We start from the raw sequence: 25796 nt of genomic DNA, 5'->3' as shown, positions 1-25796 counted from the left end.
TCACTGCACTTGGTCATAGATTGTCCATTTATATTAAGTTTGAGCTCTTTCTTGTTTTTGGCATGATGAGTGATTTTTTTAAATAAAAATCTAGATATGTTTGCAATATATTATGTTAGATCTTATGTAAACCTCTAGTTTTACCTTCCTTTTCTCTCTCTCTCTCTCTCTCTCTCTCTCTCTATATATATATATATATATATATATATATATATATATATATAATTTTTTATTTTCTTTTTCTTTTTCTATGTGGTGCTGGGACTCAAACCTAGGACAGGGCATATGCATATGCTAAGTAAGTGCTTTACTACTGAACAACATTCCCAACCTACTTTTTGTTGTTGTTTTCTTTTTTTTCTTTCTGACATTGTTCTGGCAAAGGAAAGAGGAGGTGTCACCTTGTTAATGACAAGTGTGGCACTTGGCTTTACAGTGTGTCCAATGACACTGTAGTGGCAGTGGTCTAGTTATTACTGGGCTGGGGACTCCCCACTCTCTTCCAGGCTCCTCTGAAGCTGCTCAGTGTAGGGGAGGTGTGCGTGCCTTGCTGGAGGTGGGGCTGCCTTCTGTCTGCGAAGTTTGGATGGAGTGAAGTAGTTACTGTCTAAGTTTCGGTCTTTGTCAGGTTACTCTATGGGAGCAGTCTGTACTGCATCAATCTGCCTTATATTTTCTCTCTTTTAAAAATATTTTATAACTTTTACATTTCAATTTCCTACTTTTAGCTTTTTGTCATTTAATCTTTTTTAAATCAATAATAATGACTTGTGTCGCTTTTCCCCTTTTAAACCTTTTATGTTTTAGCTTCCTCCTAATTTTGTTCTGACAATTCCTGATCAGTTGAATTTGTATTAATCTGAAAAGTATTTTTAAATCTTATTCTTTAATTCCTTTCACTTTTCAGTGTAATTTATTTTCTTTTTCTCAATCTTATGCCTTTTTCAGTTTTATCTTCAAAATGTCCTCATGGCTTTATTAGTTCATTTAGGAGATTTTTTTTACATGAAACTGGGCTAGACACAGGGCCACAGGGGTGAGAGCTGAGGAGAAAGGCTTTTTATGAACAGGGGCCATGGGGTGCTTTCCCTCTTCTGTCCTACCCTGCTGGCTATCTGGCTTTCATTCCTTTCATTGTGGGGTCTCAAGAAGATCTCACCCTGGGTACTTGAGAGGTATGCCAATTTAACTGGCTTGTATTATCCTTGACCTTGTGGAACTGCTTTCACTAGATCTATTGTAGTGTCTTTCTGCTTCAGCTTTTGGCAAAATACACCATAAGAAACAGGTCTATGAGTCCAGATACCACATTGGCCCAAGACATTGTTTACAAAGTAGCCTACGCCGTGCAGTATGTGGTGAGATCACATATAAAACAACTACTCTGAACAGAGTGCCAAGAACAATTTTTTATTTTGTAGAGAAATGGCATGGAAAATAAAAATAATATAACATGTTTCTTTTTTCACTTTGGTCACTGGGCAGGTTAGGTCAAATATACAGCTTGGTTGCAATGAACGACTGGCAAATCTACAACTGCTTATATAATTACGTTTCAATTTATCCCTTATTCTAAGCTTCCTACTTTTATTTGGATTTGACTTTTTTTTATGACATTGGCATATTTATTTATTTTTTTACTTTTAAATATTTCCTTACAGATATTCTGATTTCTTCTAGAAACAAAGTGTGATAAAAATAAGTAGGTTTAATAATTGGGGAAATAATCTTTAAATTCACTCTTTTGGTAAATTATAAGTGTTTCAAATAAATTATCATAGTTGTCCTTGTATATACAAGATGAATTCGACACATTCTGAATGGAAAAAGACATATGAACACTGAAATAAAGTTGGTCAGTAGATGAATCAACTCAGTAAATCAAGAGGTCCTGGACTTTACTTCTTGGTATGAAACATCTTTGTCTCTCTTTACTCATCAACCTAGTGTCTGCTTCACAATCTTATCCTTTCTTATTATCTGTGGTGTCTCAACTGTATTAATTATAGAAAGAGAACTTACTTATTTGTCAGCATTCGATAGTCTGCTACTTTTGTGGACAAATCAAGAATTTGATCCAAAATTTCTGCACATATTTCATAATGCTTTTTATAAGAAGCCTTAGCTCTTTCCATAGCAATCTGGGCATGAAATTCCTTCTCTCTCAGGATCTGTTCTTCAAAATCAATCTTGGCTTGTTTTGCCAAAGCCTAAAAAGGCAAAAACATATTTTAAGCCACTATCATTGTGCAATGAGTCAAATGAAAATTATGTTATCTTTTCAGTAGTCAAAAACAAACAAACAAACAACAACCCTTTAAATATAATGAAAGCTTAAAAAAAAAACAGGAAGAAGTTAATCATGAATGACCTCTTTCCCCATAATAAATTAAGTATTGAGTATGAAGGCAAAGATAATATAGGAATTATTCTACCTTTAGGTTATCAACAAACTAGTACATTGAGAAGTGATCTGAGCATGGAAAGCAAATGTGGTTAATGATAAATATGATGGTAAAACCTTCCATAAAAATGTCTTGGTTTTACAGGTTGCAAACAGGAATCACAGACCAGAAGCATAAATGGCCCCTCACCCCCACCCCAGGAGCCTTGACCTAGACACATCTGCCCTTTGTTTTTTAGCAAGGTAGTTCTATGATATTGATTCATACTTCAAAAACATTTTGGAAATTCCCTGATTATACTGGTTTGAGATCATAACACATTTGACAACATATGTTAAGTGTGTTATGATAGCAACTACAAACCCTGTGGTGTTGTAGTCTTAACAAGTTGATAACCCTCATTTGTAGAAACATCTATTTCTGAAAAAAGTAATAAAATATTTAAACATTTTGTCAAGACCCTCTACATGGTTGAGGACCTTTTCTTTACACAAAGGGTGAGGAGACGTCCAACTCAGCTTAGCCTAGCTGGGAGTGCACAATACTCAACTGGTGGGGTTTGAGTGGCCAAATGTTGCTTATTGATACTTGCATCAGCTTCTTAATGAATTAGATCACATGCTAATCTGCTCCATCAAGATTATCTCCTTCTGTAACTCCACCCAGTCAATGCAAAATGGAAAAATGGAAGTGAACTTGAGCTTTGGAGGAAGCACACTTGAATTTAAGCCCCAGCTTGTGTACAGAATTCAAAAGCTGTGAGAACCTGGACAAGTTGTTTAGCCTCCTTATACCTCCATTTCTGAAAGTGGGGACATTAGCAATACTTAGCATGTCCTGAACCATCTTGTCAGAATAAGTACTTTTTATCATGATACTATTCAGAAATGACTGAGTGCATGACAGTGAATTGGTATGTAAGGCCACCATCTGTTTTGCTGTTGCTGGTATATTATGCATGTTTTGTTTTGTTTTTGGTGGGAACCAAGTTGACCTGGATGAACTCTGTTTAGTACATTTGGTACAGTTAGGAATTACACCAGAATTTACCATTCTTGTATTGTTTCGTAAGCCTTATTTTCATGAAAAAAAAGAATACAATTTAAATAAAAAGCTTAATGGCATGCTTTATGAGATGTGAAGAGTTTACAGGAAACAGAAATGTAAGAGACTAAGAAAATCAGATGAGAATTTATGGATAGCGTGTCACTAAACTGGGTCATGAGGTTGGTTTACCAGGTTTTAAGAAACATCTGGAAACATTTAGAATGTGAGGAAAACCCAATCTCAAAGAGGAATAAAAGGCTCTCCTCTCAGCAACAGAACAACTGCCTGTTTCTCCATTTTCCTCCCTTCCTCATTCTGTGTTTTCTTCCCTTTCTTTCTTCTCCCCTCCTTTCTTTCCTTCCCCCTTCCTCCATTCCTCCTGTCCATCCAGCTATCTTGTCTTCCTTCCCCTCCTTTTCTGTGTCTACCACTAACTGTGTGAAACCCACCACAATTTCCTATCTCATGACAGCAAAGTAGGTTGCAACCCTAAAAAGAGAAAGAAGGAAAGAAAAAAGGAAGTCAGTGGGAGGTAGCAAATCTCGGTGGTTATGAACTTGGATTCTAGAGTCTGATAGAGCAGGGTTTGCTCCAGCTGCAGCACTACAAGCTGTGACTTTGAGCCTTCAATGTTTCATTTTCCGTCTGCGTAAAATTTAAATAAGGGCTGTGTCTACTTGTGGCTGTTTCAGAATTAAATGTGCATGTAATGAATGCAGTGCAGCGCTTGACTCAAAGGGATTGAGGGATAAGACAAGGAAAGAATCTGGCCTGGAATTAAGCTTTGAGGAACCTTGACAATAAATGCATTGGTCTCAGAAGAGAAAGAGCCTGCAAAAGGAAGTGCTCAAAATGTTAAACATGATTGCAGTTGATTATTGGTAACAATAATAGTAGGTGGCACAGAAATTGAAAGTCAGGAATTGTCTCCATATAGAATGGCTGTTCAATTGCCTTAAAGGAAGGGGTCTGCAGATTTAATTTTAAAAGAGAACAAAAAAAAATTTTTAAAAACCTTTTGAAGGCTAAAATCACAAAGTTCTTTTTTTCCCTCTTCCTTTCAAATGTAGCAGACATTAGGAGAGGGCTTCTGCAGAGCAAACTATTTTCTATGCATGCATGATTATGTCAAAATGAACTCTAATATTATGTATACCTATAATGTAGTAATAAAAACAATAAAAAATTGAAAAGCAATCATAATTCTGCTTTCCTGGGGGCTATCATGGCAGTAGGATTTGCAAACAGTCATAAAGCCACATGAATAAATGACAAATCACACACTATGATGTGTCACCAGGGATAGACTGTGAGTATAGGGACACATAGTAGGGGTGTTGACCTAGACAAGAAGAGGCAAGTACACAGGGCTCTGAACAGTGAGTTCACTGATGAAGGCATGTGGCAACAGGGGAATGATGACTTATTCAAGGATCTTAGAGCAGAGAGAGAGAGCCAGAGCCCAGGGGACAAAGGAGAAGAAGGGTCATGAACCAGTATGTCGCTGATGGGGAGCCAGGGATGTGATTCTGAGTGAGAAGACAAAGGTCAAATCTGAACATCAGTAAGGTGCCTCTGACTGCAGAATTGAGAGTGGATTGCAGGAAATGAGAGAGGAGATCAACCACCTGTGTGTTGTCTATAATTACTCCCTTTCTTCCTTTTAAGCAGTTAAAAAAAAAATAACTGCTGCTTTAGGAAATTTCTGTAGTACAAAAAGCCAAAATGGTTGAAGGATTCTTCTGATTTTAGTGAGAGACCAAACTCAAAGGCAAAATAATATAGGTATCTCAGATGAAAGAAGGTTTTCAGCAAGAACAGAAAGAGAAAAATCTATACATCCTGTAACCTGGCAACAGCTTGGAAGCAGCAAAACCTCAAAGGGGATACTTTGGGGGACCATAAAAAGCTGGAGCAGCCTCCCCAGGACTGCTGTGCCACTAAGGGGCACATGGGGACTGTGGTAGCTGTGGTGTCGGTGGCAACAACTGGACGTGGGCCTAAAGAATGCAGTGTTAACCCCAATGACTCGACCCTTATATCAGGGGCACTGTGTACCTGTGTGGGCAAAGGTGGGTTGCTGGAGCCCAGCTGAGGTTGAGTTAAAGAACATAAACAATGTTATGTCCTTTCATACCCCAGCTTATGGCTACCAACTCATATACACCAAAAATGGATGAGGGAGACCACTGTAGCTGTAGAAAGCAGAAGTGGTGGTATAGATTCTGAAAAACAGACATATCAAAGACAAGGTGAGTACACAAAATTAATAGGACTTCAGGATGTTTTAGATATGGAGAAGTAAGGGTGAAGCTGGTTTCCAGTGGGTCATAAGTTTGGACTTGCAAAAGCTGATAAATATTGAGGCTATTTGTTGAGCTATGAAACCTGGAAAATGACAAGTTTAGTGAGGAAGATCACAAATTTGACCCTGAACATGTTGAACTTGAAATGCCCCTGAAATATATGACTAGAGGTGTCAAGGAAGCAGTTAAACCCATGGATCTACACCTCGGAGGGCAGAGACCTTAAGTGAATGAGTCATTGGTCTATTGCGGGAATTTCACCTCATGGTTGTGGATGGGATTGAGGAATAAGACAAGGAAAGAATGTGGCCTGGAACTAAGCTTTGAGGAACCCTGACAATAAATGCATTGGTCTCAGAATGGACAGGGCCTTCAAAAGAGGCTAAGGAGATACCAGAAAAGTAGGAGAATAACTAGGAAACTGTTTTCCACAGCAGAACTTAAGAGAAGTTGACCATAGAACAGCAAGTCAAGACAATTATATAAATAACACAAATATTGATAGTCTGCAAACATTGTTCAGAAACTTTAAAAAAATATCATAAACGTAAAGCTGTTTCTAGAATTCACTCCCTCCTGCCACCCACAAACAATAATAAAAACTACAAGAACAGCAAATACAAACTAAAGAAAAACAGCAATGTAAAAAATCCTACCTTCTTCACAATCAGGAAGTGGAAGAATATGGTGCTTTAGTAAATACATTTTGTGTAGTTAGTGAATGATTGTAGAACGAAAAAGTAGCAGTATTCATTGGACAAATTGAATTCAGCACCTTTACTGGGCTCTTTCTTATATACCAGCTATTTGTTGTTGGAAGAGTTGAAAAATTCAATATTTATGGGTAAAAACTCAAATCCTGCATCTATCAGAAAGAGATGCCAGAACAGCAGATATCTCAGTTGTAGAAAAGGTAATTGTGTAAGAGGAGGGACTGTCCTTTGTTTCAGGTGCTTCAGAACCTCCCTGCTTAGGTTTCTGAGGCTTTAGCAGGACTGAGTGTCCAAATCCTCTGATGTCAGTTCAAATTCAGTTAAAGAAAGAACCAGTGAGGTGACTCAGTGGCACCTGCCTGTAATCTCAGCTTCTTAGGAGGCTGGGATAGTAGAATTGTTCAAGCCCAGGAGTTTGAGGCCAGCCTGGGCAACACAGAAATATGCCTTCTTGAAAGAGAGAAGCTAGAGGTGGGAAAGGAAATAAATAAATAAACAAATAACAGGTGATGTGGTGATGCTTTTCATCCTAGTGAGCACAGTCCAACTAAAAAGAGCTTTGCTTTTAATTAATTGCGCTTGTGAAGGAAACCTATTTTCCAAACAGTGAGTTAGAAAGATAACTAAACATGTCATTTCTAATGTAAATGAATACTATTCAATACATTCAAGTCCACTCTTCAAGTCCACTCTTACCTATGAGATGGAGGAAACAATCAGATAGTTCAGTTCTTAAGGCCTAAGAGGACCCTGGAGGTCTGCATTCATGCACCTCAAGTTCATGTGGTACGGATCCCCACCTCCACCATTTAGGGTCTGCCTGTTCTACAAAGAAGAACATTACTTTCCTGACTCTGGAGAGTATGATAGTTTCTAAATGATATTTCTAAGAATGGCACCATCATAGCAAACAGCATGCCTGGAAGCTCTATCTTGGTTTCCATGTAACATTGTCAAGTGCAACACTCCAGAGGAACCTAGGCCAATGACTCTTAGAGTCCTGAGGAAGAAATAATACAATGTTGGTCTGAAAAGTCTTGTTTGACCAGAAGGTAAGGTTGGTGTATGGAAAACTAATCGTGTCTTGCTGAAAGCAAGCAGCTTAAAAGATCTCACTGTCTGAGATTATTCACTGAGGAGAAACAACACCTGTGCTTCTGTTAGCAACAAGTGGACTTTGAAAGAAAGAAAGTGTTCTGGGTATATAGAGGGAAAAAAAATAACGATTAAAGGAAATGAAAAATTGATTATCACCAGTTTGACAGTAACATTCTATACCTGAAGAAAATGGGCTAGTGTATTTAAGATATTCAAGGAAAATGGTGAACTAAGTAAGCATTTTATAGATAGCAAAACTAACAATCGCATATAGAGGGTACACACTCGTATCAGGGAATACTGTTGCCATGAACCCTTCCTGAGGAATTAATTGGATAAGGAGCTTCAGATAATTAAAATAGCCAGAGACATAGAACAGAAGGATTGATGGTGATCATTCAACACTTAGTTTCTTATAGAATTGGGAAGAAAAGAAGGGAGTACAGTAGGTAGCGGGTATCTTCTCTGTTAATGCAGTTTATTTGAATAAAAATGGATGGCAAATTATCAGGTCATATAAAAAAATAACTCTCTTTTGGCAACTGACAACAAAATACAGCTTTGTTTACCATGATTTGGTAGAAAGGGTCAAAAGAAACTTCAGAAAGGTTTTTAAGGGAGAAAATGTTTACCGCTTCTCTATCAAGAGCATCCTGGAAATCTTTAAGTCGTCTTTCCTCATATTGTTTTTCTCTGAATATTCTGTTTTGCCATAAAACTTCCTTTTCATGCCGCACATGCATGAGCTGCACAGCAATCCTGCGTTCCTGCTGGGACTGTCGCATTAGTCGGTGAATCAACTGCTCCTCTCGATAAGCCTCCTGCAAACACCAGCCAGAGACTAATTATCTATCAAAGCCACATCCAAATTTCCCATTGGGCTAAGAAGCCCATATCTAAATAATAAGTAAAAGGCTTAATATTCATATAAATCAATTTCTGCCATTTGATTTAAACTTGAACATGACAAAAGACAAATTATAAAAAAGAAAATTCCCAGAAGAGGTTGCACAACTTTTGTTATCTAGAATTATAATGGTCTTGAAACTCACAATTACTTTAAAATGAATCATTACTTCTTTTAAAATCTGATTAAACAAGTTAGGTGTTTTTCTCCCAAGGTTTTACAAATGAGCAATGTGATTCTCAATTTGTAAGCATGTTTTCAGAAGTTTTGAAATGTGTTATATGCATTCTAACAGAACTACTAGCTGTAAAAAAAAAAAAAGGCAGACATTGTCCAGGAAATGAGCAGATCTGGTTAGTTCCCTGTGGGGGACATCTCCATATCTGTATAAAGAAAGGCTAAAATCTGAAAGAATGTTAATACTGATAGGATATAGAGACAAGTTCAGTGGAAATAACTGACTTATCTCTGAAAATATGAGTGGTTATAATCTGAAATGGAAACTAGTTGTATTTATCTATTTTAGGATAATATAAGGGGAGGGACAGTAAAAAGAGTGGGAAAAAAATTAAGCAGGAATCAGAGGTCCTGGATCTTGCATCCCGATTGTGTAGTTTTGGGGAAATAGCTCTGTTTTGCAGGTGTATTTCATGACAGGCAGCAATGAGAGGTTTGAAGATGGAAGATGTTCTCTCAGGCCACATCAAGCCCTCTCAATGTGTCTAAACAGAGACATCATGTGGAAAGAGGAGGTAATTTAGTAGTCAATGGGGACTTAGACAAACACCTAAACAATGGAGTTTTACGTTTAATGTTAACAATACAATGATTTATGATTCATCCAATCATTAAATGGCACTGTCTCAGATGGTCTCTACCATCAGAAAATTACAGGAACAATATTATATATTTAATAGAACAAAAACGCAAATAAAAATGACACTATGGTAAATGATGAAGCCTGGATCTGGGCATTATTTAAAAACATGTAGATTTAAGTTCAAGAAATAAGTATATGATTTTTTTTTCTGTTGGTAAGAGAAATGGGGTAAATAACATCATGAGCAACTAATGTTAATAATTGTTTTCCTACTCAGATCCAATACTGGCAGTGAGGCAGAATGTAAAAATGGTCACAAGTTCTTCCCTTCTGTTCATTCATAGCCTTGCAGTATTTCCCTTCAGGCATCCCAACCAAAAAGTAGACTCTATTTCTCTTCTCTTTAAATATGGAGTATGAATTGACCTGTGGAACACCAGCCCCCAAATCAAAACATAAAATGTAAGATTAAAAAAAAAAAGAAAAAGAAAAGAAACATGTGAGGTCAGATTCCTTCATTCTCCCTTCCACTTCCACCAAGTTCATAGTCTGGTCTACTAAAAAATGAGACATCTTTTTGGGGAAAACACCAGTCTTTTTAGCAGGACCTGACAGTTTTCATAAGTCAGTCAACTCTACCAACCGGCCAAAGACGTAGCAGCAAGCCCTGCTGATCCCAGGCCAAAGCGTTTACCACATTTGGTGGGTAGTTTTGATACATGAGGCACAGTCCCAACAAAGATTTTTTTTTCTTAAATATAAACATATTTTATTATTTCAAGTGACGTTTAGATGATGAGGCTATGTTTATGTGGCAAGGCAATGTAACTGACAAGATTAGATCTGGTCATTTAGCCCCTAGGAAGAACATTGAGTTGGTCAGTTATACTTTGATTATTGCTAGATGATAACACATTATGGTTAAAGTAGGAAAAAGAGAAGGAAATTACTATGGCTAAGTCAATTCTATCCATATGAATCCTCATTATATAGAACCAGAAAGTGTGTGATACTCAAAAGCTGAGTGGAAAATATAAATTTTTTTATTCTATTGTACAAGGAGTTCTCATTTTAAAAACAGTCTGTTTCCCCAAATCTCAATGGAATTTAGGATATATTTTCTCATAGAAATTAAGATATAAGTTATTATTAGGAGCTCAGGATAGATTATAAATGTTCATTCAACCTAGAACATGGATGTTTGCCATGAACAAAATGGAAAAATCATAGAAGACTCACTTCAGTTTTAATTATATTTTCTATGTTTGGAGAGGATTTAAACAAATCTACAATCCAGAATCGTATCAACTTGACTGCCAGGCTCTCTGCTTCTCCCATGAGTTGGAACTAGAAGTTTACATAGGTCCACAGCCATTGCTTAATTCTTCAAAGAGGCCCATGCAGCTCTCATGGAGGAGTGGGCTACTGCAGGAAAGACCCAGTTAAATATTCAAGGAGCTTGAAGCTATGAAGTGAGGGAGGGGTCTGACATTCAAATGTCAGCTCCAAGAAAATATTGTAGGAAAGGTTCTTGGCAGACAGAGATGTCTGATTGGGGGCCAAGAATTAACCAAGAAACTAATCAAATGGCTCAGTGCTTTTATTTTTATTTTTTTCTTTTCTTTTTCTTTTCTTGTGTTCCCAGTCTGAAAGTCTTCATTCAAACACCTTGAAGTATTTAAAACCCAACCGAGTTAAAAACCAAATTCCCTAATCCCCTTTCAGACCTGGTCCTTTTCCCATATTTCCCTATCTCAGGTGATGATCCTATAAGAACCCTGTGTTGTAAGATAACAGGGCCAACCTAAGTCTCTTTTACTACTCCTAATACCTAATTCTTCCAGTAGTCATCTATCATATAACCTATGCATGGTTTAAAATCACCCCTACTCCTTTCTGTACCCACTGGCACCCCTGACCTTGGTGACATTACCTTTCCTACTGTGCCTTCCTTCCCCTCCATTCCCACTCATAACACTTATGCTCCAAAAAGCCAAAGTAAACTTTCTAACTAAATGTCATAATTTAATCCACAGAATTCCCCTTTTTGAGGGATCACTGGGAAGGATTACAACTCATGCTCAGGGCTCTGGTTGTCCTCACCAGCTACACTAAGATGAGGGCATATGAATTCCACAGAGAACTGCGACAGCTGAGGGAGATATTTTGAGACATATTTGATAGATTCATGAAAATGGAGCCAGAAGAAAAGCATCCAGGGCTGATAGGATTCATGTCTTCCTGTTGAAATGCAGGGGTACCAGAAGGAAGTAGAGGAGGGCCTAGCCCGAATAAATAGGCATTTTCTCTTTGAAGATAGAGGACAGATGGACAAACAGGCCATGTGGCACATGAAAATAACCCACCCCACCATTGTGCACTCATGCCACTGGGTCAGTGGCACAGGGAAGCTGGGTACACTGCACTCCATGTACAGGAGGCCATGACAGCAGAGAACCCTTGCTGCAGGCCCCAGGCCCAGTTCTAGGAAGACAGCAGCTTCCCCAGCCATAGAGAAGCAGTAGCAGGAAATGGGGTTACCGTGAAGGAGGTACCCAGAACCCTGGGTCTTGTGTACCAGTTTGGAATCCCAAACTGGTAAACAAAGCTCTAGCTTTAGTCTTCACATCTTCACAATCAATACTAACACTATCCTAATGGGAAGTGTGGGAAGCAAGATAGATTTTATTCACCCTACTTTCCAGGTAAATATCAGGCCTAAATTTTAGGCTGAGAAAACCTTACCACCAACACACAAGTGTTTTGTAACATCAATGTGTGTCCAACTTTCCATTGCTAAATGATAAAGCTTGGAATATGTAAGTTTAAAGAGATCTTTTCAATTATTTAATTTTCTTAATTTATGATTCTAAATAAAAGAAAGATGACCAAGCTGAGTAAAAAATATGTGAATATGAAGAAATAACCTTTTAACACAAAGAGATGTCCTAGAGTGAGTAAGGAGTGGAACCCTTGAATAGTTTATTTCCTCATATTTACACAGTGGCTTAGGTAATAGACCCCTGAGCAGACTCATGTTGTTGGTGAACAGAAGAGGCAACTTCAAATGGTTCTCATATCTTAGACATGCACATTCATCCTGGATGCATTACCACTGATGCCACACCCTCCCACCCCTGTTGCTTCCATCATCTTAGCAAATGACAACTCCAACATCCAGGTGCACAAGCTAGAAATTTGGCTTTTTGTGTCACTTACTAATACCCCTATGTCTATAAGCCATTGAATTATATTGATTTTGCTTCTAAACCATCTCTTTTGAAGTCATTTCCCTTAATCCCCACTGTCATTACTCTAAATTCAGAGTGGGATGATCTGTTATCTGGATTACAGCAATAGCTACGGCTTGTTTTGCCCTCATGCAATAATATTCTTCAAATTTAAGCCAGAATGAACTTTTAAAAGGCAAGTCTGACCTCATCACTCTTGTTCCTCTTTGCACTCAAATAGGAAATTGTAAAATCTCCTTTCTTCCTCTATGTTTTCATCATGATTTGGTCTCTGGTGACTCCTGCCACATGACTTGATTTTTAGTTAGCTAAAAGCACTGAGCCTGCCCTGATGCATGCCTGTAATCCCAGCAACTTGGGAGGCTGAGGCAGGAGAATCCCAAGTTCAAAGCCAGCCTCAGCAACTTAATGAGGCCCAAAGCAACTTAGTGAGACTCTGTCTCAAAATTAAAAATATAAAATAAAAAGGGCTGTGATCTGTCTCAATAGTTAAGTATCCTGGGCTCAATCCCCAGTATCAAAAAAAAAAAAAGAAAAAAAGAAAAAAAAATCAGAATAAAAGCACTGAGCCTTCCTTTCCACATAATCTTCTCTCTTTTGGAAACTCACTTCACCTTCCACCATCTTCATAACCCCTGGTAACCCTCTCACCTCCACCCCCACATCCATTCCCAACTTCAGTTAGTTAACTCCTGACCCTTCTCCATGCTTCTGTTGTGGTTCTTCAGACGCCCCCTCTGCACCAGGCTAGGTGGACCAGCCTGTTCTGGCTCTGGGTCACCTACCTCCCCCCATCACCTTATAGCATTTATCCTTGAATGTCCTTGCCTGTTTACAAATCCTCTCTACATAGTAAGGTGGGAGAAATCAAGTTTCTTGTTATTACTACTCTTCATGCTATCTCTGGGCCTCACAAAAGTCCCCAGAGCACCAAAGAGGTAAAGGGAATGTGTGTTCCGTGTAAAAATTGCTCAGTGATTCTATTACTGTAACTGTATCAAAATCACCATGGGGACCCACACCCACAGTGCCTGATTCAGCTGGGTGGGGCCCAGTTATTTGTTTTACTAAAAACCCCTGGTGATGCTAATGCTGCAGGTCCAGGAACCACATTTTGAGAACCACTGGAGTAGACTAATGAACAAATTTTGAAGATGAACACCTCTTTTGCCAGAAGTTCTCTTTACTTCTAGAAGTAACAAGAGACCATGCGGATAGTATAGATTTTAGATCCTTTTTTCATCGGTGTTTCTTTATTGTGGTAAAACATACATAAGGTGAAATTTACCATCTCAACAATTTGTAAGTGTACAACTCAGTGGTATTAAATAAATTCACAATTTTGTGCAACCATCAACAGATTTTAGGTTCTTTAACAAACATGTAGGTTTTTTTCCCCCTAGGAATATTTGCTATTCTGATGTGAGGATAGACCAGTGACACTTGATGCAGACAATACATGTATAAGGTACATATTTGTGTATATAGAAGATGAAAGTGTGTAAAGTTCCCAGCACCTTTAAGCATCTAAGTATCTTACCTCCTGTGCTTCATGGGCTATTAACTGGTCCATTAATAACCTCCGCCGTCTTTTCTCCCTTTGCTCCCTTGCAAAAGCATCTTCTTCTAAGCGCTTCTGGATTTTTTTAATGTAGTCATCATCCGAGTAAGTGTTTAACAAATCAGTAGTTATATGGTCTGCTGTATCTAAAGAAGTCTTGGATGCACTAAGGACAATAATTTTTGTTTTAGATTTTAAAAAACAAGGTGACTACACATCATTACTTGTGACTATGGAAGACCTCCAGAGAAGCTTCCTTGAGTTCTCTGTTAATTTGTGAACACAGCAGTGAAGCAACTATGAGATCTGCAGTGTGACACCCAGAGCTTATCAGAGATTTCATTTGCTCCCCCTGTTTCTGAATGCAATCTCTGTGAGGTCCTTCACATAGCCCTCTTTCTAGGCCCAACACTCTTTTGTTCTTTCACATTTTTGGATCTGCAGTCTACCTAGAGATTCTGAACTTCTCTCTCTTTTTCCTGCTGCCTCCTTGGCTTCTTTGTTCTTGCCTCTCCTGTTTGAAGTCAATAACAGGTAGCCTGTTGATTAACCACATGTAAGGAAAGGCACACCTCTGTGACAATAGACCACACACAGTGATGACAAGTCACTAGACTGTGCTTTTAAGGGTGGCTACATGGACTGCCACTTTGTTCTGACCTTTGATGATGCAAGGCATTCTCTGAACTCCCAGATGAATATCTGACTGCTTAGGACAGTGGCTCTTCTGTAAAGAAGGAATCTGCATTATATACTTCTGTGGCCCTCCCTTTTTCTCAAAACAGTTTAAATTTTATTCAGAGGAATAACATCCCCAGCCAGACTATATTTCCCAGTCTCCCATTTTGATAAATATGCCATGTGACTGAATCGTAGCCAGTAAGCTATAAGCAGAAATGTTATGGGGCATCTGCAAATGCTTTCCAAAGGAGTTATTTCAGATAGGAGGTACTATGTTTTGTCTATCTTCCTTCCTGAGGGTCTACTGTCCAAAGACCCAAAAAGCTGTCTTGTATCACAAATGTGACAGCATAATGAAGAAAAAGTGAAGTAAGGAAGATCTTTGGCCCTTGATGACGTTGGAGCTCCAGCACACATTCTGTAGTGCGCACCTAACAATTTCTGTTACATGAGAGAGAAGTAAACACTTCTCTAATTTAACCCTTGTTGTTTTTAGATTTCTAAAGGTAACTAATACAGACCTGGGGTCAGGCTGTGTTGCAAGGGCAATAGGAAACAGGGTAAATATTTGTAGCTGTATAGTTCAGAGATGATCTTGAAAACATTTCATAACAGACATGTCAAGGACACTAATCAATCAAAATAGATGCTGGAAGGGCTTGGAGGACACAGCTGTGCTTCATGTTAACTCTAATTGCAAAATTTCTTGAAATTGAGGGGTCCTAGCAAAGAAGGTATGGGGAAAATGATTTACCAACAAGTAACATGTATTTCAGTATTTTGAGATGGGCATCAGCTGTTTATCACTCTAGAGCATGTGACTGGTGAGATGAGTAAAAGAGGATAAGTAGAGTTTTTCATGGATCAAAGTCAGGGTGGGTGTAATGGGGTTCTCTTGGCGGATGCACAGATGAGTCAGTGTGGATTATGCTGCTTTTACATGTTAAGAAGGCCTATTGATGAATGAGAGTGAGGATCAGATCAAGGCATCCAAAATTTCTGCAACCGAGTGTAGTGGCACATACCTGTAATCCCAGCCACTCAAAAGGCTGAGGCAGAAGGACGGCAAGTTCAAAGTTAGCCTCAGCAACTTAGTGAGGCCCTCAGCAACTTAGTGAGGCCTGTCTCTAAATAAAATACAAAAAGGGCTGGGGATTTGGCTCAATGGTAAAGTGCCCCTGGGTTCAATCCCCAGTAGAAAAAACAAAAACAAAAAACAGTTTAAGTATCTCCACTCTGCTTGACTTTCTTTCCTTCCACTCCTGACCTTTCCACTATTTCTATTCCTTTTTCCTTATTTCTCCTCATTTGGTTTTGTATCTCCTTCCTTCAGAAATACTAATATGGAGCCGACATTGTAGTTTGTTTCTGTTTTATTTTTTAACAGAATTCTTTCATAGTCTAAAAAATATAAATGAATAGAGTTTGGATAGTTTTCATTTTAAAAGGCAGAAGAAAAACCAAATTGCTTCTAAAATATGTAGTCTCTAATGAATCATCATCAATGACCTTCAATAGGAAGCAAAGGGTTAACAGGATCTTTATCTTTAGGAAAATAAAATTTATTAAGGAGGTACTATTTTCCAAGAACCCACCAAGCTGATGGTCCTTGTAATAGTCAGTCAACAAAGCATTCAACAACTCTTTATTGAATGACCTTCAATAGGAAGCAAAGGGTTAACAGGATCTTTATCTTTAGGAAAATAAAATTTATTAAGGAGGTACTATTTTCCAAGAACCCACCAAGCTGATGGTCCTTGTAATAGTCAGTCAACAAAGCATTCAACAACTCTTTATTGCTGGTCCCTGTGCTAAATGCTAAGGATGCAACATGAAAAATCAAACTCGAGTTGAATGAAGGCTTTGCTGTGACACATTTCACTTAGTAGTATCTTGAAATAATTTTAGTGAATGTTTTTTAAAAAGTGTGTGAAGTTAGAATAAACATGGTACATCTTTCTTTAATCTTATAAAAATTCTCCACAGTGAAAGATTCCTGGAATTGTTATACCAGATAAACTATTTCAAAACTATTTAAAGTTTATGAATACAGTTCTGTGATTATTAAAATAGCTCATAGCCCACCTTTCTTTTGCCTGGAGATCCTTTTTTATTAATGCTTCAAACTTCTTAATCTCATTGGCCACATCCTTTAAAGAAAAAAATCATCATTAGTTCTGTGCCCTAACTGGAACCATTGAAAATCTTTATTTACCATTTTCATTTAAGTTTATAAAGTGACATACTAATCAAGATAATTAGGAGCCAAGATATGAAAATTTGCATTCTAGAACATTTTTACAATTCCAATTTGTTATTTTAGACTAGGTTAACAAAATAGGAAAACTGCCTAACCTGAATCATTTAGTTCACAATTCTAATAGTACACCAAAGGACAGTGAATTAAAATGAAGAATATCAGAGTCAGAGCATGGATTTGAGAGATATAAATATTGCTCTAAAAATTGTTGACGTGGATGTCTTAATCAATGCAACCTTATTTATACTATTCATTTGTTCTCTGAAAATCAGTTTATCCTTGTGCATTACAAATCCTTATTAATAAACTTTGATCAACTCAGAGAAATATGAGAGTTAAATAGCAAAATGAGGTCAGCAAAAAGCCTCTGTCATGGTATTTTTTAGAATACAAGGTACAAGGACTTTTTTTTGTGTGTGTGTGTGGAAAATAGAAATGTGTTGGGTTAATGGATTCAGGAATAATCGAGAGATCTATCAATTTCTGCTTTATCCACACTGGTGAGCATGAGTAAAACATGTCAACTTTCAGAGTTTAAGTTCTCTTATCTACAAAATGGGAAAATAACATTTTACTAAGAGAGTTATTTACAAATTAAAGATAATGTGAAATGCCAACCTACATCTTAAAATATAGTAGATGTACACTAAATGGTAGCTCTTTTTCTTCTTAAGTCATACAAGATTATATCAACAATTAAGAGTTACTATCAAATTGTAGTATTGATCTCCTATGAAATATAAACAGATTTTATCCTATTGTAATGATTGAAAGTTGATCTAGTAAAATACCACCAGTGTAGGAATCTTGAATTGAAATATACTGATAGCATAGGGATCCCAGTTAATATTCCTGGGATCCATAGCAAAATTGTGCTGCATCCTGAGGAAAAATGATATATAAGGTGTATGTATTTTATAAGGTATGGTGCACCCATGGCAGTCATGACACATTCTGATCCCTTTTGTTAGCAACCATAGAATGCTTCTAAACAGGGGCTGGGTCTGTAGCTAAGTGGTAGAGCACTTGCCTAGCACATTGAGGCACTGGGTTCCATCTTCAGCACCACATAAAAAAATAAATAAATAAGTAAAATAAAGGTGTTTGTGTGCACGTGCATGTGTGTGTGTGTGTGTGTGTGTGCGCGTGTGCGTGCATGCGTGCGTGCGTGCGTGCGTGCGTGTGTGTATTGCTTCTGAACAAGGAGTCTAGACCAGTGCTGCCATTTAATAAGAATTTGCCAAGCCTGGCCAAAAGATACTTCTCTATAAAACCTACAAATAACAGTGTAAAATGGATTGTATATGCATAGACTAGAGAAATTTTGATTAAGAAGGGACAAGGCTAGAGGTAATTTGAAAAGCAAAAATTTCACAGTTCTCTAATACTTTAGGGAAAGATCTTTTTTAAAAAAAATTATGATAAACACAACATAATAGTAAGGATCATCACTTACCTCTGCCTCTTTTTTCTTTTTCAGCATTTTTTGTGCCTCAAGTGCTTTCAAAGTACGATTGGATGTAGGTTTAGGAATCTGTATGATGGCTGCTTGGATTTTGGCCATTATTTCATTTTGTCGTCTTCTGCTTAAGCGTTGCTGAGTATCCCATATACATTAATTTAGTTTTTCAGTTTGTCAGAAGAATAGGTAATGTAATAGATGCACAGATAAACAGACATACAGTTTCTATATTGAAAATTTTAGAACTCAGCAATTGACCAATAGACTAGGTATCACAACTGTGTAGTTTGGAGGCAGTGGTCAATATGATTTACTTTGGAAATTATAAGGTTAAAACCGTTTTGAAGTCCCCAAATATATCTGTCAAGTATGTACATTTTCATCCCACATGATAATACTAAAGGATAATAAAGGTGGTGCAGATATGAATATTATATTGTTTCCCAAGTCCAGCTTCATGATCTGCACAATCCAAGAAAGTGAAAATTCTATCCCTGAATATGGTCTGTAGGAAAAACTCAGTCTAGGAATCAGACTCTATGAGGACTCCTGGGAAACCCAATAGAAATGACAGCTCCCCAAAAACCCAGTCACACCTGAACATGAATTAGAGGCTACTTCAGAAACTAAATAGACACCAAATTACATGTCATTATTGGATCATTTCATCAGTGTATAGTAATTATTTTAAGAAGAAAGGTGCAATTTAAAGTTTTAAAAGCCCCCAAATCTTTAAAATCAGATAAAATATTTTAAAAACAAATGATTTAAGAGGCAACATATGAAACTTACCATGTCTTTACCACTAAAGAATATTAGAACCCATAAGACCATTAGTTTCTACATTCAAGAATCAAAAATATAATTTATCATTAAAAATGTAAAAATTAAGGGCTGGGACTGTGGCTTAGTGGTAGAGCAGGTGCCTGGCATGTGTGAGCTACTGGGTTTAATTCTTATCACTGTATATAAATAAACAAAATAAAGGTCTATCAACAACTAAAAAAACAAACTAAAAAAAATTTAAATGTAAAAGTTGTAGATAATTTAAGTTTTTCTCATTTCATACTCTCAACTGCGAATTATTATTTAATTTAAATAAGTTTATCTCTTTTTCTTAAGGAAGTCATAGGCTCTCTCTTTTGGCTTATTTGCTTCTTATGATCATTTTTAATATAATTTATTTTAGAATATTTAATGACATCATATTTCCTTTTTCCCAACTTTCTTTGGAAATTTTCTGCATTGCACTTGGCACTTTAAAGCTGGACTGGCTGGTCCTATATGAACTAGAGTCCAGCACTTTGTCCCAATTTAAGACTTTACAAGTGCCCTTCCTCCCAGGCATGTAATAGAAGCATAAGATCTTCTAGAGTTTGCCTCTCATCTTCTCCTTCTTCCCCAAAGAGCTCACAACATTTAAGCTATATTAATTTCATATATCTTAAGCATAATAATTTAGAAAGTGATTTTACAATAGGAATAACTGTAATTCTTTGCCTCCAGTTTACATACTCCATACACTCAGCTACCTCAAATTCTCTTTAAAAGTCTTCAATGATTTGGCTCCTCATTATCCTCTCTTGTCCTTTAATATGCAAATCGTTATAGATTTTCAAAGAAATGTGAGAAGTAGAGAGTTAGTCTAAGCAGAAAGCAAGTTGCTGGAAGGAGTTAAGAGATGCTTAAGATGGTTACAAAAGGAAGCAAGCAGAGAACTGACCCAATAGAGGGAAAAAGGGAAGGGTAGGAGTGGAAAAAGGGGGAAATGTCGACTTTGACTCCCTCAGGGTTGACCAAGGTCATGAGCCTTTGATCATTTGGGAAACTAGTAGAAAACTTCCATTGCTAAAGCAATTGAAGGAACTTCCACCATGACAGAGACCAAGTTGTTCTGCCAAGCAGACAGAGAAAGCAGTTATTGTTCTCACTCACCAGTGGACTTGATAGACTGCAAGAGTGAGGTTGAGGAGAAGGGGGAAAGGAGGGCAGGGCAAAGTCATGCTTCAGTAAAATGCAAATTGTGTTATTTTACTGCTTATGCAATGTGTACAATAGGCATAAATCTCAAATAGTATACTCTGCACTAATGAATTTCTGGAAAAATTATTCTATAAAAACTTTTCCATACTAAAATATCTTTGTTCTTCCTTGAGTTTTCGAAATCTTTCAAGGTTCTCAAAATGCGTTTGGGCAAGTTTTTCTTTCATTTGTGTATATTTTTCTTGAAACCTGTCTGTAACCCGCATCAGACTGAGATTGATTTGACATGGTATTTTGCTTTTATTTCTAAATGAAGAAAGTATTTTCAAAAGATTTTGTTATTAAAGAATAGAAATTGATAGTTAAATTGATTTACCATGTCAATCAATCAGATCTTTAACTGATCTAAGACTATAAAAAGTTATGATTTTAATAGCTCTTTACCAAAGAACCTCATATATGCTTTTATTTTTTCCTTTTTGGTACTGGGGATTGAATCCAGGGTCCAGGGTCCTTTTTTTTAACCCACTTAGCTATATTCCCCCATTCTTATACACTGTATACTACCCCCCCCCTTTTTTAAGACAAGGTCTCACTAAGTTGCTGAGGCTGACCTTGACCTCCTGATTTGGTGGGATTACAGGCATCCTCCATCACGTCTAGTTCATATATACTTCTATACTTAAATTTTTGCCTGAGTTTAATTTTCAGTGAATGGTATTTATATATTTAAAAATACATTTTCGCAAAAATGATTCTATAAAACTAATTTCAAATTATAAGGGATAATATAAGAAGACAGATTCTTCCCATAACTTAAGTAACTTCCTAGCAAATAATAAAGAAACATTAAAAACTTCCCAAACTTGAGTTTCAGTTTTAGCACCCACCGGCTTCCTGATTAGATAAGTTAACCAACCCCTTTGTGCACCAGCTTCATCATTTATAAAATGGGAATGATAAAAGTACCTATTTCATAGAGCTGTTGTGAAGATCAAGTGAGAAAATGTACATAAAGCACTTGGAACAAGACTTGCACATCACTATGTACATTCATTACATTTTCATCATTATTAATTTTACTATCTAATGGGCACATGCATCTCTGCCAACTGGCACCAAAGAGACAGCTCTACTTCTTGCCTAAGCTCGTTTCTCCTCTATACAAACCAATGATGGCCTCTTCCTCTTTTCATCCCCAGACGACCTCTTTCCATTTGGTCCTTGTGTCCATCTCTGGCCACTGACTCCTTTTGTCAATGGGCAAGTTGGCCCAGTTTCTGTATCCATTAAATATAATCTCACACTTGCTTTGAGCTACCATTTTTATTTTCCTATTTCCTGTTCTTCTACATTTCTTGAAAGAATAATCCATGCTCTCTTCTTCCTTATCTCCAGCTCCTTCCTCAAATCACTGCAATCTATACCTCTCCATGGAAATATTTTTCTGTCCTTAAAATGTAAAGTATAAAAGGGAAAGCTGGGAATGGAATCACCATTTGACCCAGCTATTCCCCTTCTCGGTCTATTCCCTAAAGACCTAAAAAGAGCATGCTACAAGGACACTGCTACATCGATGTTCATAGCAGCACAATTCACAATAGCAAGACTGTGGAACCAACCTAGATGCCCTTCAATAGATGAATGGATAAAAAAAAATGTGGCATTTATACACAATGGAGTATTACTCTGCACTAAAACATGACAAAATCAAGGAATTTGCAGGGAAATGGATGGCACTAGAGCAGATTATGCTAAGTGAAGCCAGCCAATCCCTAAAAAACAAATGCCAAATTTCTTCTTTGATATAAGGAGAGTAAGAACAGAGTAGGGACGAAGAGCATGAGAAGAAGATTAACATTAAACAGGGATGAGAGGTGGGAGGGAAAGTGAGAGAGAAGGGAAATTGCATGGGAATGGAAGGAGACCCTCAGGGTTATACAAAATTACATACAAGAGGAAGTGAGGGGAAAGGGAAAATAATACAAGGGGGAGAAATGAATTACAGTAGATGGGGTAGAGAGAGAAGAGGGGAGGGGAGGGGAGGGGGAATAGTAGAGGCTAGGAAAGGCAGCAGAATACAACAGACACTAGTATGTCAATATGTAAATCAATGGAAGTGTAACTGATGTGATTCTGCAATCTGTATACGGGGTAAAAATGGGAGTTCATAACCCACTTGAATCAAAGTGTGAAATATGATATATCAAGAACTATGTAATGTTTTGAACAACCAACAATAAAAAAAAGGGTTGTGGACTTTCCCTTTTACTTGTGTCTGGTATGAATATCTGTTTAATGAACAAATGATTGACTTTGTGTTATGGTTTAGATATGAGTTGCCCCCCAAAAACACTTGTGTGTAAGACAATGCAAGGAAGTTCAGAGGTGATAGGATTGGGTTATGAGAGCCTTAACCTAATCCCAGCATTAGTCCACTGATACAGATTAACTGGGCAGTAAGTACAGCAGGGAAGGTGTGGTTGGAGGAAGTAGGTCATTGGGGGCATGCCTTTATATTTTGTTCCTAGTGAGCAAAGGTCTCTCTCTTCTTCCTTGTTGCCATGTCCTGAGCTGCTGTCCTCTGCCATGCCCTTTGCCATGATGTTCTGCCTCACCTCAGACACAGGTATGGAGCTGACCATCTAGGGACTGAGACCTATGAAACCATGAGCCCCAGATACACTTCCTCTTCTGTGTTGTTCTTAACTGATCCTTTGGCCACAGTGCTGAAAAAGCTGAGTAAAACACTCTGGAAGTCACCCTGACAAACATTGAGCTTAATGGGCTCTTGTTTGTCCTCGTCTATAGCAATTCTTCCAACACTTGTGCCAACTGCTCTAAGTTTATCGTATATTATCTTTTTGAAGCTACACAAAAGCCCAATGCTAAAGCAGGTAGAGATAATTATCCTTGTTTTTACAGTTGGGAAATTGAAGTTAGTGTCTTTCAGGGAGTGGCTTAATGTGAACAAGCTTGAAGTAAGCAAAGGAGGAAGGATATAATCCTGAATTATTTGGTTTAAGCCTCATTTAATTTCTAGTTCATCCATGCGTTCATTTTGCGGCAGTATGAGGATGTCCATTTAAAATGTAAGATAGAAAATGGAGGTGGCCATCATATCTATTATGTCATTTTTGCTTCATAAATTAAAGTTTAAAATTTAATCATCTCCACATATATTTAGTGCTTTGCGTCAGTGCAGCTCTCACCATTAATTCCACCATAAGGAAATAGCATAGGAGCTGGAGAGAATTGTCAACTAAAAAGTTGTATCAGTTTATTAAAACACAATTAGGGAATTTTCCAATGTCAAATTAGAGAATTTTCCAATACACTGTTCTAGAGTGTATTCCTTGAATCTGAGGTCTTAAAAACCTTGTGGTCATATAAGCAGATAATGAACAGTTAGCCAACAATAACAGCATCGGGAACTTAACACCCACAGTGAGAATTACCTGTGCCCCGGAAGTTTCAAAGGAAGGATCTTTGTGTAATGGGAAGCTGAACAGAAGAAGAGATGGGACAAGGAAGTTTAGAGGGAAAAGAGATGGAAAAGGTGACTTTGGGTGGAAGGGAAAGAGGAGCAGGAATACCCAAGTCATTCAAGAATACTCTGTCAATCAGCATAGAAGAAGTAAAAACTTTATGTGGAGGATGGTGAAGAAATAAAGTTAGAAACATTTGTTGACAATAGCATCAAAGAGACAGCTCTTTGATGAATTATTTTGAAGGCCAGTCTAAATTAGAGTTAGGGTATATGTAAAATTGAAAATTTCTGAGCCAAGGAAGAACCCAGTGAGTCTAGAATTTAGGGGAGATTCATCTAGCAGTGGATTAGCCTCTGGCAGAAAGTATGAAGCTCAGGAAATATGTTAGTAGACAGTTGCAATAGCTAAAAGGAGATCTGAGTAGTGTAAGAGGGGGAGAAATGGAAGAGAAGAGCAGGCGCAAGAAGGGAACAGGAAGAGAATTTGATAAACTAGTGGCAATGTGGACAGGAGAGAGAGATATATCAAAGTGGATCAATAAGTCCAAAATATTAACATAAATAAACCCGAAATATGGCCAGTAACACACATAGAGACATATATACCCAGTGCAGCTTCTTTGAGAATATAATGTCACTGGTCACTGTCATTTTTCTTGACCAAGTTTTACATTGCAACATGCCTATTGGGTTTCTTTATGTACCTACCTCTCGGAAAGCCTCACTTTTCACGTTTTGAAGCCTGAAACACCCCAGGGGCTGCATTGATTGCATTTCTACTGCAGTCCGTTCACTTTTCTTCTTTTTCTGAAGAGCAATGTACAATTGATATAAAAGCTTCGTTGCTGCCCCAGGCTTTTCTGTGATGATGCTGTGGGCCACATTCTGATCAAATTGAACACCCAGAAGGTGAAGTGTTGGCTCCAAGCGGGAAAAATTATTAAGCCTGGCAGTTGAAATTCTGGAAGTTAAAAATATTTTACATAATTAGATACCAGCACTGAGTTAAAAACAAATACTAGACATAAGGGTCATGATACGGTATTATGAATTATCACATATTCTTTTAAATGTATCATTTCTCTATAGAATCCCTCAATAATTAAAATACACTATATTTTTTACTAGCCATATATACCTGAAATTCCCCATTTATTTCTCCTGAGTTTCTAAAATGCCTAGATTTTACACATTTTTAATTTAAATTTACAATAGAATTTTTTTATAGAAAGTCAATACAGAAACAGACAACCAAATGATTTCTTCTACATAGAAAAATTTAACTAGAATTTTAAAAATTATTTTTAACTTAGAAGAAAAAATTACAATCTAAATATCTAATTCTTTAAATTATATTTTTGTTAAGAGTCTAAAAATAGTCCTGTTTCAATACCGATTCAAACAATGATCCTCCTAGGCAATATCAATAATATTTAAGTAATATTAGCTAGGCAATCTAATTAATCATGTATTTCCACTATACAACTTATATTACTACTTTATAAATTGAAAAGACTTTGACTAGAAGCTACATTTATTTTTGAATGACTTATTATCACATGAGCCTCACATTTTAGAAGAAATCCGTTAAACTTTTATTTAGTAATCTACTCTTTCAGTTAACAACCTTTTAAAAAAAATATCCATTACGTGCTAGGGATTGGTTTGCTTATTAAATTTAACAAAACTTTAAATATTTGTTGAAGTGTTATACAGATAAATAGGATGTGGTCACTGGCCTTCAGAAGTTCACAGTGAATAAAAACCCAGATAAACCAACAAGTAGAAATAAACTGAGGTAAGTATTTTAAA

The 25796-nt window shown here is 37.1% G+C and overlaps 1 protein-coding gene across 2 annotated transcripts in view; it reads right to left on the bottom strand.

Annotated features, from left to right (window-relative positions):
* Positions 1-25796, bottom strand: part of Spef2 (sperm flagellar 2) — a 170560-nt gene that overhangs the window by 129054 nt on the left and 15710 nt on the right. The window contains exons 3-11 of one of the 2 annotated variants that reach the window (XM_005325639.4): positions 24693-24945; positions 21910-21923; positions 20633-20791; position 20592; positions 18506-18646; positions 16875-16939; positions 14088-14274; positions 8202-8390; positions 2023-2210 (exon numbers count right to left, since the gene is read on the bottom strand). In XM_005325639.4, the coding sequence (XP_005325696.2) occupies positions 2023-2210; positions 8202-8390; positions 14088-14274; positions 16875-16939; positions 18506-18646; position 20592; positions 20633-20791; positions 21910-21923; positions 24693-24945 (1197 nt within the window). Of the gene's footprint in view, positions 1-2022; positions 2211-8201; positions 8391-14087; positions 14275-16874; positions 16940-18505; positions 18647-20591; positions 20593-20632; positions 20801-21909; positions 21924-24692; positions 24946-25796 lie in introns of both variants that reach the window. The other variant, XM_040272637.2, reaches the window with a different exon arrangement.

The sequence above is a fragment of the Ictidomys tridecemlineatus genome, chromosome 1 (genome assembly GCF_052094955.1).
Source record: "Ictidomys tridecemlineatus isolate mIctTri1 chromosome 1, mIctTri1.hap1, whole genome shotgun sequence".
Classification (NCBI taxonomy): Eukaryota; Metazoa; Chordata; class Mammalia; order Rodentia; family Sciuridae; genus Ictidomys; species Ictidomys tridecemlineatus.
The sequence above is the reverse complement of the archived record's forward strand: the minus strand, read 5'-3'. Positions and strand labels throughout refer to the sequence as shown.